The sequence below is a fragment of the Lepeophtheirus salmonis genome, chromosome 9 (assembly GCF_016086655.4).
Source record: "Lepeophtheirus salmonis chromosome 9, UVic_Lsal_1.4, whole genome shotgun sequence".
Lineage (NCBI taxonomy): Eukaryota > Metazoa > Arthropoda > Copepoda > Siphonostomatoida > Caligidae > Lepeophtheirus > Lepeophtheirus salmonis.
Window position 1 is genome coordinate 3,480,188 of NC_052139.2, and position 20,654 is coordinate 3,500,841.

The following is a 20,654-nucleotide window of genomic DNA, read 5'->3' on the forward strand; positions in this document are numbered from 1 at the left end:
ATTTTAATAGCCTTTATTCCACCCAGAGCCTCTGATTTGACCTCCAAATGATAATACATAACGGATTTATAGATTTATTAAATAAAAATGAAGTTATTTATAAACTAATACACTGAGTCGTCTTCGCTGAACCAACCCGAAAATATTAAATTAATGGATATTTGCAACTCTCCTGACATGACAAATAAAGCACTTTATACTGAACCGTCATCCCCAATACCAATTTCCCTCAATGTAGCATATTTAACTAGAGGCTAATTAATCAATGTACCTTTTGTTTGGAGACATAGTGTCTGTGCATAGAAAGTTTATTTCAAAATAACTTTGTATTTATAAGTATAAATCCTCTAGAAATCTCCCTTTAAAAAAAAGAGATTTTGTCATTTTAATTATGATTTGTTCGTAGGAGTAAAAATTCCTCGATAGAATATATTCTCCAAACATGGAAATGACTACCTTGGGAATTATAGGGAAAATTTTGACGTCCCGTCTGGTCAACCACCAAATCATAAGTAGGGTTAAGTAGTTTGAAATGAAAAAACTACCTCTAAAAACGAAAAAGGAAAACTGTTTGTTGCGTGTGCTCTTTCTTCTTTTTTGTTCATAACTTAAAAGGTCGCCGTGGTGAAAACTTCTCCGTCTAAAGTATACGTTACTGACTATCTGCGTAGTAAATTTTACTAAAAATGCATAATAAAATGGAGAAATATACATTTAAATATAATTTCAGCATTTTTCCTAGACTACTGCTATTTAAAATGTTGAAAGCTTTACTTTTAATAGCAGTAATTAATTTTCTTCCTCCAAAATCATATAATAGGTATCTGATATTAACAAAGGTCTTAATTCAAGTGAACAATATCTGTAGCTCCTGCCATCTCTTACCGCTTCAATTTTCATTACAAACTACTCAGATCTAATCATAAAGAAGTGTCTGAATCAAATGGGAGACCCGTCCCAAAGAATCATATTTAAAAAAATTCCTCAACCAAGATATTAACCAGTGATGCCATCATTAATTAATTCCTATAAAAATAATAAATAATAGTTAAATTAAGTCAAAAAAGGGAAAGTTATGTGTTCTCGTACATAAAAGATACTTAAAATTTACTAGACTAAATCAATTGGTAACATAGCGAATTATTCAAAATTATAGTTTCTTGATATCTTCCTACAATTTGGGAAAGTGTATTAGGAGCAAATAATATCGAAACAAAATATTTTTCTATCAATTATTTAAACATTGTCAACTAAAAAATTTAACGAAAATCAAATAAGTAGTGATGGGATGATGAATCGGGTGTTTTTTTTTTTTTTAATATTGGCATCGGCATTTGAAAAATTATGTTTAACTTGCGGGTGCGATTCTTATTTACTACTGGTATTTAAATATTTATTACTTTTCTTTGTTATTAAAAAAAGGATAAAATACATCCATCAAGATTTAAAAAACGACGATGTTAATTTGTAACTGGAGTCTTATAGTTTTATAAGTATTGTAATAAAATAATTTATGATCAAAAATGCTCGAAAATTGAGAGAGACAAATTGAACATAAACTAAACTTAAAGAAAAGTATTTTAAAGACATTGCGTCTGTGCAAATATTGTTATTTTAGGGGAATAAGTTTTGTAGATGGATCTAGAAAAGCTGGCCTTTACAAAATTTGCCTTTGGAATTTTTCCCGTGGGATTATTCGCTCTGGGAAAATTTGCCTTGGAAAAAGGTCACGGGGTCGAGGAATTGCCTTTCTTTATTTATATTAAATAGAGAAATACAATTTATTTAATTAATTGTAATTCTTAGAAATTTTATAGCTAAATGGTATTTTTTAACTATTATTTAAGATATTAAAGAACCGTAATGGCATCAAAATTGGCATTGGTATATTTTTTTTTAATCGTCCCATCAAAACAAATAAGTGAATAAATTGTTAAGGTATATTTGAATATTTGGTAAAATGTACAATTTGTTATGAGTGATTGACTAAATTGTGTTAGAATTACAATAAGCATTATAAGATATTATACTATTTATCATACTAATATTAGTCAAAACTAGAAATTTTTAAAGAATAAACCCCACAAAATTCAGTTTGTCTTCTTTTTTTAGGAATCATTTTACAAATTATTTTTTTTTAATAAGTCAAAGAGTCGATTTAAAAATATTTTCATATTGAAAAGTTACGTATATCAATTTCCTTTTTCAACCAGCTCAATCATTAGAAGTACTGTGAGTCGTTACGGTTTTTACTTTCCACCTTTAGTACATCCCTAAAAAGAAGTTGGTCATTTTTTTTTTAAATAAGAGTATTATTTCATGCTGTACATAAACTGAGTCAGGAATGAAGTAAACAATCTACTTCAAGTAATCAAAGTGCACAATTTTTATCCATCTTGAAGGAAACATCAATTATGTAGAAGTTACACACTTTTATATTAAACGTGTTACTTTGATCTGCGTGAGTCCTGTGTATAAACATGTTGAGAAACAAAGTTTCACATTTTTATTGCAAAAGTTTTTGCATTATATAAAGGCAATATATATATTATATATACATGTAATATCCATTCATATATTTCATTGATGTATAAAATACTAAATAACTGTTTAAAAACCAAGACATATGCATATATTTATAATATCCATATCTGCATGCATATTTTAAAATAAGACTTAAGAAACATGTGTCTTCGAGACAAGAATTATTATGAGGCTGTTAATCATATTTTAAGATTTTATTTCGAAGAAAAAAAATTGGATTTAAATTAATGTGTATACATATGTCAGTGAATTGTTCCTCTAAAGGGGATATGTAAGGTTGAAAATTATATGACCTTACCTGTATGTTAAAAAAGAAAGTCAAAATAAACGTGGTCACTCAGACGATTCGAAGAGTATTCGTGTGGCAAGTAGCTTAGCTGTCATGACGTTTTATTGGATTAGCTGCTATCCGTCGCGAAAGGAAGGAATTTTAAACAAATTCCACTCCATATCTAGCAAGGATATAGGTGGGAATTACTACGATGTCGATCCTCAATTCTACACCGAGTCTAACAAGGACTTATAACTCCAGAATAACTAATTAACATCTTCCTGTTTGTCTTTTATGTAGTAGTTTGTACTTAGTTTTAATATCTTGTAAAACTATAAAAAAAAATTGGTACTTTGATAAAAACAAAACACTGTTTGGTTGCAACCGCAAAAGAATCATGCTCGTCTAATGTCTCATTTTTTTTTTACAACTACCGAATGGTCCATAAAAATCTAAACACTTTGACTTTTAAACTTCAACAAGATATAATGTATTATTTAACTATATCTCGCCAAGATTAATACTATAAATTGATGTGTGTCGGAGCTCTCTTAATCATTAATATACTTTAGCGGCAATGATGGTGTCGAGGCGATGGGAGATGGCCTGGCACCATCTACAAATTTAGTTCACCATCATGGCTTCACAGTTTGGACTGGCAGTTGCATTGAGGGCCTTAATGTTTAAATGAATGACAATGCATCCCTTCCTCTTGAGATGAACCCAAATGTGCATCAGTGTCAGGGGGCCGAAAATGTTAAAAAAGAGTTCAAAATAACTCAAAATTCTTGCAACAGAATCGATGGGTTTCTTTCATTACTGGTGTCAATAGTTATCTCCTACCCTAACGAGGCTGTTTCACCCCCCTTTTTAATATCTCTCTAGACAGTCTGGTGTAAACCCCATAAATCTTTTGCATGGCCCTTGTCGACTTGAGGGATTGGCCTGGGCTAGGTTTGTCCTTTTTGACAAAGTCCTTTTTCCTCTCCAACGTTTTGGACTTGCTGACAGTGTAGACGGTGGTCTTGGAGATGCCCCAAATGCTTGAAGTGTGCGAATGGAAATCCGTCGATCACGCTCAAGTGTAATTTTCTCGACTAGAGAGCTTAGATTTGTTTCATTTTTTTAACTAATTTTTTATGCTTGAATGAATCAAAAAGCGAATTAATTTCAATAACTCAACCTTCATTAATTATTGAATGATGAAGTATTTCAATGAACCAACCGGTAGTGCGATATTGTTATCATTAGTTTTATAATTGAAAATAATATTTTTATCTTTAAATTGCGATTTTAATAGGTATATTAGTAGAATAGTAAAAAAATGAGAGAGTGAATTAAATTATAACAATTGTGTACAGAATGTATTCTGGAATTAGAAGAAAATTATTGATTAAATATTATTTCAATGGCTCTTAACATGAATCAATGTTACTTTTTTAAAGACTTTATCATGACAATTAGAATTTTGTTTTTCGAAAAAACAGATGTTTCACTCAATTCAGTCAAACTCTATCGAATTACTGAAAGCTCAAATTGTATCTCAAAAATGCCTTAATTTCCTTAATGGAACATCCTTTTTGATTGAAGGGAGCAAGAGTTGTTGTATTATAAATAACCTCGAGTGCAATTTAGTTTTTTGTAAATAGAAAAATATTTAACTCTCCTAACTTTAGACTCTGGAATAAATTTGTAAACAGAATTTGTAATTTTTGGCCGATTTGGCACAAAATCTTCCTTTGAATTACTCTAATTCATTCTTATTTCAGAGATAAAAAATTGTTCTAATTTTTAAATTATCATTTTATCTGATTGTAGATATTGAATATAGTAAAAATAATAGTCGAACTTTGATTTTTATAAATTTCTTTGATTAATTTTTAAAAAAGAAAATACATTTGTGAAACTTTTCTTTGGCATTTTTATTTAATTTTAACCCTCTATTAGTGAACATTGTTTATTTTTGATGTAGTTGATGAACTTGTGTAACAAGGTAACCCAAATATTAAAAAAATTGTATTTCTTGATACGGAGTTTACAGCACTCAAATTTATCTTAATGAATCATAACAACATTAGATTTTGGGATCAATTAGATATCATTTGTGATTATTATAGTTGAAATATGATAAAAAGTTTTGTGATAAAAACTTCTATGAAATATTTATCTACTTTTAACGACTTCCAGTACTAAAGATGTACCAGTTGACATTTGTAGCAAGGCATATAACTTAAATCGAAAAAAAGGAAATAGACAATTTAAAAAAAACACCTCAAAGTAAACAAACGAATCAAATTCACCAATCTGGATTGAAAATTGCAAAATTAGTAATAGATCAAAAAAAAAAATACATTACAAGTTATTATAAACAGATTTAAAGAGATTTTACCTGAATTGGTATGCAGAAAATCCCAGTTTACTAACGAAAGGTTAATAAATTTATTTGTAAATTATTTCAATGTATTTTTAAAATTTTCTATAAGCTATTAAAAAGAAGTAGATACAATTTACCGGTTGATTAAACATATTCATCAAAAATTAATATAAGGAATATTAAGTGGTCTTATTTAGTTTGAATTCCTATAAGTTAATAAAATGGTTACTAGAAGAGTAAAACGAGTAACTTGTAAAGTATAATTTTTCAACATGTAAATTAAAAAATCAATAAATCGATATTGTGCTCTTCTTAAAAACATTTATTTGATATATAATCAAGTATAAATATATATTGTGTAATTTGATAAGAAACTTGATTTGTAGTATGTAAACGGATTAATAAACCTTTATTTGTTTTGTACCAGATTTAAAGACATATACGAATAAATCTCACGCTGTGTCCTGAGATAAATTCATAAATTGTACAATTATATCACAAGATGGCATTGCCCGGACTCATTAAGGGTCTACGAACGGACAAACTCTCTAAAGAAATCCTCAGTGTTACTTTCAGTTTTTTATGAGTACACTTAAACGTATTTACTCAATATTTAAATGTTCTCTGCTCAAGAACATAATAATAATAACGGCGATGAGCAGAAGAGTATTTTAATTAAGATACTTAAATACTTTTAATGAGATTTCATTTATTTTTGCATACCTATCTTATAGAACTCGAAACATGTACCTAATTGTAAATATATTATTTAAAGATAGAAAACACTTATTTTTTCTGATCACAAACTCTATCGAAAAAGATGATACATCGCTATATAAATAGGTATGAAACGTGTAAAACAAAGCCATTTTATAATATGTCTAATATACATGAAATATACCTATCTATGTATTCCCTACAACCACACATACACCCCAAAAAAACAATGATTATAGTTAATAAAAAACACCTGCTGTAGTTATGTTCTCTTTCTCTCTCTCGTTCATCCATGTTTCTTCAGAGACTTTGAAAAGAATCATTTACATTATAGTTATTACATAGCTCCTTCACATTGTTAGATATTTAACTTTAAAAGCTGTAATAACTATTAAATTTCCCTGCTTTTTCAACAGTATTGTATCATCTTAATGGTTTATATTAAAGATGTTTGTTTTTTAATTTACATATGTGTCCCATCAGTACAAAAGAAAAATGGAATTATTTTTTCTCAAAATGGATCAATTTGAATTTTTCGACGAATTATCCTCAATTTCAATCAACAAAAAATGTTTAATGATGAATTATAAGTTATTTCAATTAAAAATTGACCCCAAAATATTATAGATTTAGTGGAAGTGGTATTTATGTACTTCACAAAATTAAAATCAAAAAGTCACAATTAATCAAAAAATCCCCATTCTGAACGATCTATTAAGAAAAAAAGCAGCTTAAGAAATAATTATTTATAGTGTAGTACGTTGAAAAATGAGGAATACAGCCTGAACTGCAGATAAAGTTATTCTTAAACCAAAGCTAGTTTTATCGCAAGTTGAGTCTGAAGTAAAGACAAAATGCTGTGATAAAAAGCTTTCTATGGGGAGGGGTCTGTTATTTAGGTCATTTTTTGTTCATGGTGATTGTTGAACTTGACAGCTTTTTAATAATGTTTTGTAAAATTTTGATAACATTTATTAGATTATTTAATATTTAGTATGCAAATGTTAAGTAAAAAAAATAATATGCTGTTAAATATTAAACATTTTGTTCATTTTTTTTGAGCAAATCAATTAATAGTAAAGTACCCCAAATACGCCTATTTAAATTGGTCTAACTCAAACAACTGTCACAGTTCTAAATTCCGTTATTTCCCCTTCTGATGGACAATAGGCTAAACCATTTGTCCAAATGTGCCAAATGGTCCTTTTGCAAAATATTCCTCAGCAAACTTGTCCTTTGGCAAGAATGTTTTGGCCAATATTTATATAATTGATTTAAGGAAGAATGTTCCTTAACCTGAAGTCGGTAATTTGGTAATGGAGATGCACCCCCCATCCCCCAGGTAGCGGTAGCCCTGCTCTTTATCGATATGATATTTTTTAGAACATATGATCAATACCTTGGCTATATATTTTCTTATCGTCATAAATCCTTTAAGAATCCATAGAATTGATAACAATTCCATGAACCCACTTTATAGTATCTCCTCTTTTGGAAATGAGTTTAAAAATAGCCGATACAGACAAAAAGATCAAATATATTATCTTTTGTTTTTTAATAAAAATAAACTTTTCCCCCAAGACTTGATTTGAATGTATTTTCCTATATCTTTCAAATAACATTATGTACAAATAAATACATTTTGATATATATATGTAGCATATAACTGAACAACTAAATATATCTTTTCCATCTTGTATGTGTTTATATTAGGGTGGTCCTTAAAAATAAATGTTTGACTTTGACTTGTCTCAAGCTTCCATTTTGATCCTTTAATTAAAAAACTTCACTATGCACTTTTATTAATATTTAAGGGTGGCCTTTGTTTCTTAGTTTTTTGCCCTATATTGAAAAATTGACCGGGAAAAAAAAATCAATATATCCCTTTTTTTCTAATATCTTAGTGTAAGCATATTAACTTTGTCTGAGATAATATACATTTTATGGTAATGCTTTAATGCTTATGTAGTTTTTTGTATTTTAAGTATTGAATCTTTGTTAAAGAATCAATTTGATTGTTTAATATTTATTGTATAACAAAGTAATTTATTTACATAATAAACCATTATTAGAGTCACTTTTCTCTTCTTGATAGTAGCAGTAAAGTTTTAATTTCTTCTACGTTTAGTTTGTGTTTAAAACTAAAAATGTAATCATCAAATGTCGCAAAATTTACGATATTGATCAAAAGCTTAAGAGCTAAGGCTCACAACCTCCGAATGTTGCTCAAATCTTACAATTTTTGACACAGGAATATATTTTCACCATTCACGACTAGCTTTTTTTTATCCACTCTCAACCTCGACTGTCAAAAGGGAAAAGAAAAATTTGAACGAACATATGATAGACAGCCTTTTTTCTATTTTTGCCAACTGTTAATTATTATTTAGAGCATTATTTTATATTATGGCCCGTATTGCCACTTGAAATATTTTAATGGGATACAGATCCTATTACATTAAATTTAATGAAATATACCTACATAAAACAACACTATTAAATGTAAATTTATTTCAACTTTAGGCCAAATAGGAAAAAAGGACAAATCAATTCTTTTCAACCCCCAAACTGCTTCAAAAAAGGCCAATCTGTTTTAATCTCAGAAAATACAAGATGACATCAAATATTTTTCTATGTTTGTACGTGATATGCGTGTTTTGATGATATTGTAACAATTTTCCTAAAAAAGTATTACTGAAATCGAGAATGAGCGGTGGGTCAAATTTAAACATTAGGTTGGCTGCAATGAGTCCTTGAACTAATGGTTAGACATACCTGATTTAGATAATAGTTATTTATTATTATATACATTGAATTGCCATTTGAATCAAAATAAGTATCAATGGCAGAGTATAAAATGACACGAATTCCAAACGAAGTCTTCTGATTAATATAAAAATTCAAATCCAAATCCTATTACTAATACCTTTTTTGAGTTTATAATACCGGGTAAGTAATATGTCGTTATATCTTGGTTAGTACTTGGGTCGACATCTAAATAAACAGTTGCAATGCGCAAGTAGCTACCCTTATTGTATCACTCAACCTTTACTTCCCAAAAGAAACAGAAATATATCCCCAAAATCAGTTAGTAGTTAGCCAATTATGACCTAATTCTTCCTAACTATATAATTATGATTACATAATTATTGAGAATTGTACCCATCAAAACAAGAGATAATTCTAATTGAACCAATCACTGCTCAGAACACCGATAATGAGAACAGAAGCAGAAACATCAACAGTTGATAATATAATACATTGAATATATTTTTGTGTCACCTATGTTTATACGGCGTTACGTCACTGAAACAAAATGAACACAGTATTTTGTTGTTGGTTGTGGAAGTTTCTTCTTATTTTCTTCTAATCACTATTCTTATCACTGATTGGTTGGATAAAAAATTAGTTCTTGTCAAGCACTGAACAATGTCATTATAACAAGTAAAAATATTGTGTTATTCATTTTTTCAGTATCAGTAACCAGTTAACATGTAATCCTAATTTGGATCCTTTTTTATTAATCTCCGAACTTTGAATAAATATCCGTGGAGGTTAGGTATCGGATCTGGATCCAATAGTTCGGACACCCGAATTGTACCTCAATATTTAGTTCAAACGATCTTAACTTAACCATATCCGAGAAAATGAAGATCAGTCCTATTTTTATCTCTGATTAGAACCGATTGGTTGGTTGAGAGAATTTAAATCAAACTTTGACTTTTTATCACATAACAAGAGCCACCCTAATATGTGTACTTGTAAGACGTACTATAATTGTATGACATTAAAATAAATAAAATCAGATTCTCATAAATTCTAAAGGAAAATCTTGGAAAAATATAAAGAAAAAACAAAGGGGACTTTGTACATTGGTTTGTTTTTCAAGGCTTCAGAAGAATGAATATATCTACAAAGATATGAATATAAATAAATTATTATTTATATGGATATTTATGTATGTCTTATTTGTGTCTTTAAAATCAGATTTTAAAGAAATGCACTTATTCCAAAATGATCTTTTCTAATCTATACATAAAGTTTTATACATTGAGTATATACAGGGTGTTCCAGATAAATTGGGAAAATCTTTTAAGCCTTATAACGAACGAGCTAATTCAATAATTCATATTGAGATTCACCTTTACTGATAACCTCGGCCACACGGCGCCGGAAGCTTTCGCAGGGAACGGACGACCTCGTTCGAATCCATGTTTGCCAGTGTACAGGTTCTGGTTTCGCACATTTACTTTACATTCCCTGTACAGATGGTGCAAAAATTACATCCTACAAAAACACATTGTACCAGCCCAAAAAAATGGAGGATCTCTTGGCCACAAAATGTCCTCACTTTTTGAGTTCGAATTTGACCCAAAAACAGCCCAATCCTGAACCCACGGGATTTCTGTCTCTAGGGAAAGGGTGGTACATAAGACCTGTGCCAACTCTCATTTGAAAGAAGAAAGAAGTCAATCACCTGTACAATAGCTATGTTGGATCGGCACGAGTTTGCCCAGACCTACCAAAGTTTCCAGTGTCGTTTGGCAAAGGGTTTTCAAGAAAAGGCAGATATTACATTATGAATAATTTTATGTCACTAAATGTAGCTTTTCAATAATAAAAACATATGGTTCTGCCCCATCCTGTTCGTTTGTCTTTAAAGATTTTATCAGGACCACCCTGTATATGTATATAATCTGTAGTTCGACATCTGATACATAACAATAAGCCATATTTCTGTTTTGTTTCTCTTTACTGACCATTTTTTGATAAGGTATAATATATATATACATACCTCCAAACATAAATACATATTATAAAATAAAAGCTGTAAGCTTTTATTTTATTTTGAGGGGAAAATATTATTTTTTTATAGTTGTGAAGAGGTACAAAATTATTATTATTATTAAAGCATTTATTTCTATAATGTCAAAGAAATGTAGGATTTGCGTTATTATGATGCATTGTCATGTCTATTTTATTAAAGAGGGTATATTTGCTTTTAAGGCATTCTAGGATGTATGGTAGGTACGCTGGTCCCAACAAAAAGGTTGTGTTATTCCTTTTATTTTGTGTATATGTTCTGAATACCAGGTGTGAAGAAATTCTGTGAATGTTTTTTTCAGGAAACTAACTTCAGGCTAAAGTCATGGTCTTCTAAGGAATTTCCAGATCGAATGTTTGACGTTGAACAATCAGAACTATGGCCTCCCTGATCTATTTTCAGCTAAACCTCTCAGCAATAACCTTGCCCTCATCACTTTCCTCGATCTGTTTGTCGATTTTTGAACAAAGAACCTCCATTTTCAATCGTTTCAGCAAGCGGCCTGTTTTGTCGTTGTTCTTCTTCTTTTGTTATTGACATCAAGCTTGAGACAAAGCATAAAGATTTGAAATAACTTTACACAACTTCCGCAAAAACTTTCAAGTTATTATCTTTACTTAAAGCTGAGCAATGAATTAGGAGAGTCACATCCACAGAATTTCCACGCATCTGGTATATTTTCCATTACCTCCTTCATTGGGTCCATTCATAAGCAGTTATGCTATTGGTTGTATTTTGGGCTTAAGACAAAATAAAAATAAAAATGGTAACCCTGACAATTTAAATAATATATTTTGGAGTGGAGCACCTTAATTGTCCAGACGATTCATGTCGATCCTCGGTTCTACTCCGAGTCCATCAAGGGCTTATAATTTTAAAGTTACTCTCCGTCTTTTATGGGCAAACACAATTGTTCAATCTGGCTTAAAATATATCAATCATATGTTATATTTAGTAGAAAAGAAAGTTAACGTCGATACCAAATTTTAACTTTAGACTTATCCAGATCAAACTTTTCTTTGAGAACGGTCAGGACAGAATTTATTTAAAGGACCGAATTCTTTCAGTCCACTAAAAATCATTATAGTTTCTTACAAAAACAATTCATTCTAATTTAATAATAAATATTTATATATATTAATAAAATTTAAAGAATCAGTCAAGACTGAATTTTAAATGAGACTAATACAGATCGAACTTTTCTTTAAGAACGGTTTAAACGAAATTCTATGAAGGACAGAATTCGACCGAAACCAAACACTTTTACAAACCTTTGCTGGTATGAGAATGAAATGGAGTTAGGGAGGAGATAAAAGCCCAACTTTGGAAGGGGGGTTAATATTTATGAAGACTTCTTCCTTTAAGATTGAACAGACATAATATTATTCTATACAACGTATACTATAAATGTGCGCATAAATTAATATATTTCTTCGTCAGATAAGAAGGTACTAAATTTTAAATATATATCCGTATGCTATTCATTAATAAGAAAACTCGGGTAGAAAGCCGCTCCTGTTTTTTTCCACATTGAATTTTTTTCTTTTAGAAAAAGAGTATGATAAACAATATGTGTATATATTGTAGTAAAGGGGGCTTCAAAGACTATAAGTATATATACTTATAGTTTGATACAAATGGCAAAGTCCTCGTAGGAACTCTATATATTACAATATGTATTTAATTTTATTCACTTTTGTTTTGTTTTTAAAGATGAAAAGAGTTGAAACAGACATAAAGGAAATATGAAATGTCCTTTGTATTGTGTAGACGTGAGTGGAAGTAAGAATGAATTATAAATCCTTTACTGAACTCTTTGTTACATCCTCTGAGATACTCAAAAAAATTATACATATGTTATTCACATTTTCCAATGAATTTGTTTCTACATACTTAGTACATAATAATTGTTCGTACTATAATAGGCTTTCTAACTTTTCAAATTAAAAGCTTCTTTGTGTCAAATGATCAACTCATTTTAATGTACACTCAAATTGTAACATTTAAAAACGAGCTTGATAAAGTCCAAATCGATGAGGTTCATGCAAATTTGACGTCTACGGCAATATTATAAATATTTTACATAAAAGTAAACAAGACTAGGAGAAGAAATATAATATTTTTTGACGCTATGTCAAAATTATATACGAGAACTGAAGTGGTTCAACATAAAAAAAATCTTAAACAAAAATCAATTAATAAATATTATGTTTTCGCCTCGGGTTGTTTGTTTGTAAGCAGGATTAGAAAAAAAAATTAGTGGGTGATTTTGGTACAACTTTGTAGACAAATAATACTTGTTAATAGTAAGAAGCCATTAAATTTTGAAGAAGTCAAGGTCAAATTTCAATGTTATACGAAATATTAAAAATGAATAATCGACCATAACTTTGGAAAAAATTGAGATACATGACTCAAATTAGCTCAAGTTCTCACAAAAGGTCAATAAATGGTCAACATTGTCATTTCATACAGTAAAATTAATTTCATTTTTCATGGAAAATGACTGTAGGGATAGGTTTGTGCTCCACCGAGTGTCATTTGTGTGATTTATTTGAAAAGCAAACCAAACTAAGTAGGAAAATTGACTAAGTCTACAACATTAATTTCATAATAATATCTTTACAAAATTTTAATATTTAACTGCTATGATCTTACTCTTGAAAATGAGGGCATGAAGAGATCAAAGGTTTGAATGATATTGTACAAGCCTGTATATATTTGTTTTGAATAATTATGACTAAATGATTACAGTCAGAGACGTCTAAAAATTTGATTTTGTTCAATTGTATCCAACTGCATTTCTAATATTATTTTGTTATGTTTAGCATTCAATTTGTTATATATAATCAGTAACTTTTTTGTTCAGTATTTGAGCACTAGCAAGTAGATATTGATAGAATTGTATAAAATAAGGGTAGGTAAAAATTAAAAAAACATAATTTATTTTTTACACTGTATAGTTTTTTTAATAGGAGAATTAAGAGTAATGATCTGATCTACAAAAAAACATTACTTATCTAACAAATATTGTTAAAAAAATGTAAATATATTGAACATACCCTTTGATAGTCAAATATAATAAGTGTATAAAAAAATACAATATACCTTAAAGCAATTATGATTTTATAAATCACACCATTACTCTTAATTCCAAAGATTTTTCCTCTACAGATTTTTTTTAAAGTTTATAAGGATTCTAACTTTAAATGATAAAATTTTTAAAATAATCAAAGACCGAATTTAAGATCATAGTTTTTTTCTTTTTTTTTCATAACAAAAATTAACACAAATTACAGCCTAAGTTTTTAGCTAAGTAACAGCTTTTTCAATTGTATATTATACCAATCTGTCAATGCTTTGGTTTACGATATCTTGCTAATCAAATATTCATAAAAGGGAATCACTATAAATGACTCTATTAAGGATTTAGGAAGAACTTTTGTATTCTACTTAAAGTCTAGCATTTTTTATAAGAGTAAAAATTTCGAAAGGATCATTATTTTCTGACAATAGTTTTAATCAATAGATTCATCCATTGATTCTAGATATATGGAGTGTCCGAGGATAGAAACTTTTTGGAAAACAATAATGCCCGTAGGGTAGTTGGACTTCAACCAGAGAGAGTATAACTATTTATCAAAAGTTTTCATGCTAGTTGAAAGTGAGCTCTCGATGCCCTTGAAGATATCGGCCAGGAATTCCGCTGTCCTTTGGCAGTTTTGCCCACCATTTCTAGGATTCCTCTCTTGTCGTCGTTCAGGTTTTTAATCTTGGTAATGAGACCCTTGGAACAGAGTACAATACAGAGATCTGTTTATATTTCAGGCTCGTGTGAAAAAGCGCTAAAACACAATTTCCATTTGCCTCCATCTAAGTTTACATAGATCTGATGAAGAAATTTGTTTAACAAGATTTTTTTGGTTTTATTGATCTACCAGTTACTAGTACAAAAAAAATCAGCAATATATTCAATAAGTCAATGAAACCTTAGCAAATTTTCATTCACGATTCCCTGGAACACACGGGGATCTCTTCTTAACTCATTCCCACATCAAAAACGCAGACACACTATATATTTGTGCCTCCATCTCAGTCGTTCTTGGTCTTATGAAGAAATTGGTTTGACAAAAAAAAATTATCATTCCTACCAGTTTCTGTAACGAGGAAAAAATGCTAAAATATTGAATACGACAATGAGTTCTTCATAAAGTGTCATTCACGATTCTCAGGGACAGGCTATATATATATACTATAGGCATTTGTAAAATATCACAGAACGCCAAGATGTCTTAACCAAAGGATGACAAATGCCCCCCTTTCATCACTAGAAGACCTTTGACTATAGGAAGAGGGATACACCCCTTATGACTAAAATTTTGTTAGCAATTTTTTTTGAAGGAAAACGTTTATTCGTTCTTAGCTCTCACAATTTTGACATGTAGAATAATTTTGATATTTTGTCAAATTATTTATATAAAAGTTTTTGTATAAAAAAAGGATTTATGTCCAAATAGTTAAAAACTTCCCGCGTCCTACTAACAAAAATTATAGTAACTGCTCAAAGTACTAGTACTATTTGTAGTTATGAGAACAAGCGTACTCCTAATAAAAATGCTACAAACAGAAACACAAAATAACATTTTAAATACTACTTAAGATTTATTCTTCCTATTATTGAAGAAACAATTTGTGTGTGGGTATTGAAATGGTAATAAAGAAAGGGAGATTTAATTTTATTTTTCCGTTATTGAATGTCTCTTTCTTTCTCTCTCGCCCCCTTATTTATGTATGTTTATGTAGAAGTCGGTTTCCTTGTACATAATATGTAATAACCAAACATATGTATATTGTTTGTCTGGTTCTATAATTGTATATGAATCATTTACATATTACTTTGAAACCCCTTTATTGCTCTCTCTCTCTCTAATTATTTAGAATTTAATCCCGGTAAATTGCCCTTGCTTTTTTACCAAAATATAACTATTCTAACTATGCACAAATCTAACTTATATAAGTCGTGTATAAGTTGCAATTATGTGCAAGCTACAGAATTTAGAGTACTTCTGATGTGTCCGTTCTTATTTAGGACACAAGACTACAGTCCCATTCAGTTCAGTCTTGGTACAGTCCAGTTCAGGTCTGCATATCACTCCTAAAACCTATAAAGTTGTGTCCTTGATGACTGTTGGATTGTGAATATATAAAAAGATATCGGGTATAATAATTGTTCTTACTGAAAGGTCCTTTAATCAACTAAGAAAAAAGAGTTATTATATACATACACGCCACGCAGGTAACAATAAGAGAATTAATATAAACACGGTTGGATAAATATAAGGACAACTGCATATATGACACTCTAAACATAGATCTTGGAATAATAATAATACTAACAATGACATCAATCAACTTTTTTCTTCATTTTTTAATCAGTTCTTGTTCTGTCAGACCTAACGACCGGTCTCAAAGACTGAAACAACTCTAGTTCTTTTGATGAGGATAATACTATAATTGAATGTCCCATGGATAGTCGATATGAATTAATTAGTAATGGAAATCGGGTGTCTTTTTTAGTTAGCCTATTTTTTATTTTTTTTTGGTGTTGGCTAACAGAAAAGTAAATTTTCTTATCCTAAGCTGTTGTCCCTATAAAAGACGGAGAGTAACTCTAAGGATTGGTTGCAGAGTTATAACTGCGAGTCCATGTTGGACTCAGAGAAGAATTGAGGATCGACATAGAAGAATCTTTTGCCTATGTCCTTGTTATATTCATTTCCCCCCACGTCACAACTGCTTGGTTATTATCTTGATTTTTGCTTTATCTTTTTTAACATGCCCAAAAATGTCCTCAAACCACTGTGAAGAATATACTTTTGATTATTTATATGAAAACTTGTCATTAATAAATGTTATGTGGAACATTATGACGATCAAATGGCCATATAAATATTTTAGTAAATAAACATTAACCTAAGTAGTTTCATCGAATTAAAATTAAATGAAAGTATAAATGTGTAGTTGGTAATTGAAGAAACTTTTTACAATCCACTTATACAAGTTCCAAATTAGTAAAAATCGCAACTTCTACACAACACATACGTAATGTTATACGAGATTTGATCAACAATAAACGTTATTGTTTAATTCCGAATTTCAATTTTCAATAGTAGAAAATTCCGTTGTACCCTTAATGACGTCTAACTTTTTATATGTAATTGCTTAAAATTGTGAACGTATGTAGCCAATCAATTTGAGGATATCGATGGATAATTGAATTTGGAATTAAAAATAACAATTTCTTTTTTAGAAGCGGTGTATTCTTCAAACTGGCTCTAATTACTCTTTACTTTCAGGAGAGAACACAGTGATATGGAAAAAGGGATCGCGACAAATTTTTGTAGGGAATATAAAAGTTCGAAAGGATCTACGCAGCTCCATTATTGACGGTACCTCTCTTAAAATTGAGGCCGTAGACACAATGTATGCAGGGAATTACACATGTGAAATAGAATGGTCGGAAAATGAGGCACCCATGGAAATAACTCATTTATTAGAGGTCCTTGTGCCGCCTTCTGTCCGAGCAGCAGATCGGGATAAGCATGATGACGACTTTCCAGATATACGTCTTGCTCGAGAAGGGGACAATATTACGCTGTCATGTGTTGCAACTGGGATACCAAAGCCATCTATTACTTGGATGACGGTAGGATCGATTTTATGTTGAATTTTGTATCATTTATGTCCCAAAACCTTTATTTGTTTTCGCCATTTTGAATTTAACTCAAAATTACTTTTTACATAGCTAATAATCAAGCATAATTTGTTCTGGAATTCTGCCTGAAAGCCAAAAAATTAAGATTTTGGAAAAAAAAATCAAAAATCCATAGTTATTCAAAGAAAAAAAAAAAAATTCAATTGTTACATTTTCTGGTAAAAGGCAAAAATTCATTTGGGGTGCCTAAAGTCCCTCTAACCCACCCTTTGTGGACGCCCCTGACGATGGTATTATTTTTCATTCTATTTTGACTTTGTCGTAAATATTATCCAATTCTCAAACCTTAGCTTTCTAATAAAATATTTTATTAAATATGTTAACGACAATCTAGACTAAGTTTTGCAACTATATCATTCAGAACAGAATGAAATATTATTCTTTTGTTAGCCAGCATAGCTTTAACACTTTGGTCGGACCATTTTTTATAGCAGTAGTCCGCGAAAGAATGTGCTTTTCTACGATGCGTTGTTCTAGTGAATATTTAATATTATCCGTTAAAAAAAATTTAGAATGATTATTTACCTTCTTTTTTCTTTCTTTTTTTAAATTTTTAAATAAATTTATAGTCAAATTTGATAATATACATTATTTAAAATCTAGTGGTATCATTTTTGATATCAACCATCCGAAAAAAGCTGTGCTATATCACTGTTGATCTAGTATTAAATTGACATTTTTTATAACAAAATGAAAAAAAATTATGTTTTAATAACATATATATAATAACATGTATATATTATGTATTTCAAATTCAAATCGAAAAAAATAATAATAGATCACCACCATATTTACATATCTTGTATGTAGATCATATGAAGGGCTAAAACATAAATCTAAATTAAGTCAAGATCAAATTTGATCAACGAGTAAGGTATGACCTACAAACCAGCTAATAATTATTACATAGAAGAAAAACAATTGCCACTAGTCACTCATTTTGAACCGGTTTTTTCTGTTTCTTTTCGGAAGAAAAGTTGCGGGATGCTACTGTATGAAGGTAACGACATTATGCAAGAGAAAATTTTAACAATTGGTCAAGATTGTAGTCTGGACCAAACTATAAGTCCAAATTGGTGTAAAAAAATCATTTAAGACCAAACGGAAAATAATTTCGATCTTGGATCGAGTCTCAACACTAACATATATATATTATATTCAATATAATATTGAGTTTTGCCTATTGAATTGGTAGGTAATAAAATAACGATTATGAAAGGGGAGAGGGGAAGGGAGTTTTGGAGGGAGAGAGCTCCTTCATTTGCCTTCCTAATCAGCTTTCTTTTATCAGCATTAAAAAATGATTTTTACAATAAAAAAAATAAAAATTTGGCGAATGAATAATAACCAATAAATAATTAAGATTTTTTTTCCTATTCAAATTCTTAATGAGATAATAAGTTATTTGGCAATAATTGTCTCTCCTCCTCTACTACTGTTCTCCTCTGTGGAACGGTTGTACTTACATTGTATACTGGGTTGTGCAGCAAAACGCAGACTCGAGAGCTTGCTTTACAACTCCTTCAATTATTTTTTATTTTTATAAACAACAAAAAAAAAATTACAAAACTTGTAAACAAGGTCTTTGTAAACATGGTCACTCAGTACAGCGACTTTCAGCATCTACCAAAGCATTTAAAAGTCGCCAGAAGGCTTTGCAGATGCTCATGACAAACTCTTTAGAAAAACTGTCCCACGGAGCCACTTTGGTGGCCTTCAGTGAGTGTATATTTGGATGTGGAGTTTTGTCGGTTTCCATCTTCCAAAGTGATTCCCACAGCAAAGTCTAGCGGGCTTAAATCTGGTAAGGAAGGGGACACATCTCTTTGCCTCTTTACCTCCCAAGCCTCCTGATCTTGATGACTTCTGTCAGAAGGTGGCATTGGATCCCTCTGTATGGAAACAATCCCGAGTTGCCCTTCACGGCCCTCTTCATGTTCCTAATATCCACGGAGAAGTCGTTGGCGAGGCTATTCATTGATTTGGTAGGGTCCTTCTTGATCTTCATTCTAATCTGGACAGGAAGTCCAGATCCATACTTAAATTGTGCCCTCCACTTTCTACTATCCTGGAGAGGTCTTCTCCATCATTTTTCATCTTGACCACCTTGAAACCACCAGGATCCTGGAGTACTTCACAATATCCATAATCCTCGCCACCTCAACTTAAGCATCTATGAGATCTTAAATGTGCTATTTATTGCCTTTTTGCTCATTTATGATGACAAGATTATTATAATTTTTTTTTTTTTTTCGCATTTATTTCAAAAATTATCTGAAAATAGTGCTGGATACAACTTTTATTCAATAAGTGTTTCCCTCTTCTATAATAAATGGCTCACTACGATGCAGGCCTTGACTATGTAGTCAGATCCAAGTTTTGCCCACTCCATCATAACGGAAGCCTCTAGAGACTTGACTCTCCTGTGAGGTGTCTCACATACTTTCTCCTACAGAAGTGCCAAGGTAGATTAGTCAAAGGGGTTTCCGTCTTGAGGGAGGGAAGCCATTATTGAGGTCCCAAAAATCCGGAAATTTGTACCATGGGAAGGCCTGGGTCGTAACAACAGCGCAATGTCAAAAACAAAGTTGTCCTCGAACTTTTCTCTATCCCAAGGTAGCACTTTCTTATCCAGAAGTTCGATACAAGCATCTGCATTGAGCCACTCCTCCCTCTCCACAAAAAAAGAGAAGGTAGACTTAGCTTGTACTGACTTAATTTTTTGTTCTAAACACATGTCTTACTCAAGCTAATCCGAGCTTCCATTTTACTCCTTCTCGTTTGTTTTGTTTTTAATTGAGTCAAAACTGTACATAAGGATAGTTGAGTTACAAAACCTATCTATCTTTTATCAAGTTTGAACACAATTGACGAATAAATTTACAATATATTAAAATTTAAATTAAGTGTTCCACTAGATAAGATCAACCCTGTATAATATTTGCAAATGAAGATTCGCCAATACTCAAATATAGCCTGTGGTTTTTTTTGGTTTTTTTTTTTTGTGCAAACATACAGAATGAGTAGTATATTAAATGATGTTACTGCTGTAAAAAAAAAACTTTCCTAGGCGTATATATTTTTTTCTTTTAATATAAAAAACTTTAATGCACAAGTTTTTTAGAAGTAGCTATTATACTATAAATGC

General features: G+C 30.3%; 1 protein-coding gene across 1 annotated transcript in view; it reads left to right on the plus strand.

Moving 5' to 3' along the window:
* LOC121124016 (neurotrimin) overlaps positions 1 to 20,654 on the plus strand; it is a 212,192-nt gene that overhangs the window by 157,019 nt on the left and 34,519 nt on the right. The window contains exon 4 of the mRNA XM_040719111.2: positions 17,088 to 17,437. Within this exon, the coding sequence (XP_040575045.1) occupies positions 17,088 to 17,437 (350 nt within the window). The remainder of the gene's footprint in view (positions 1 to 17,087; positions 17,438 to 20,654) is intronic.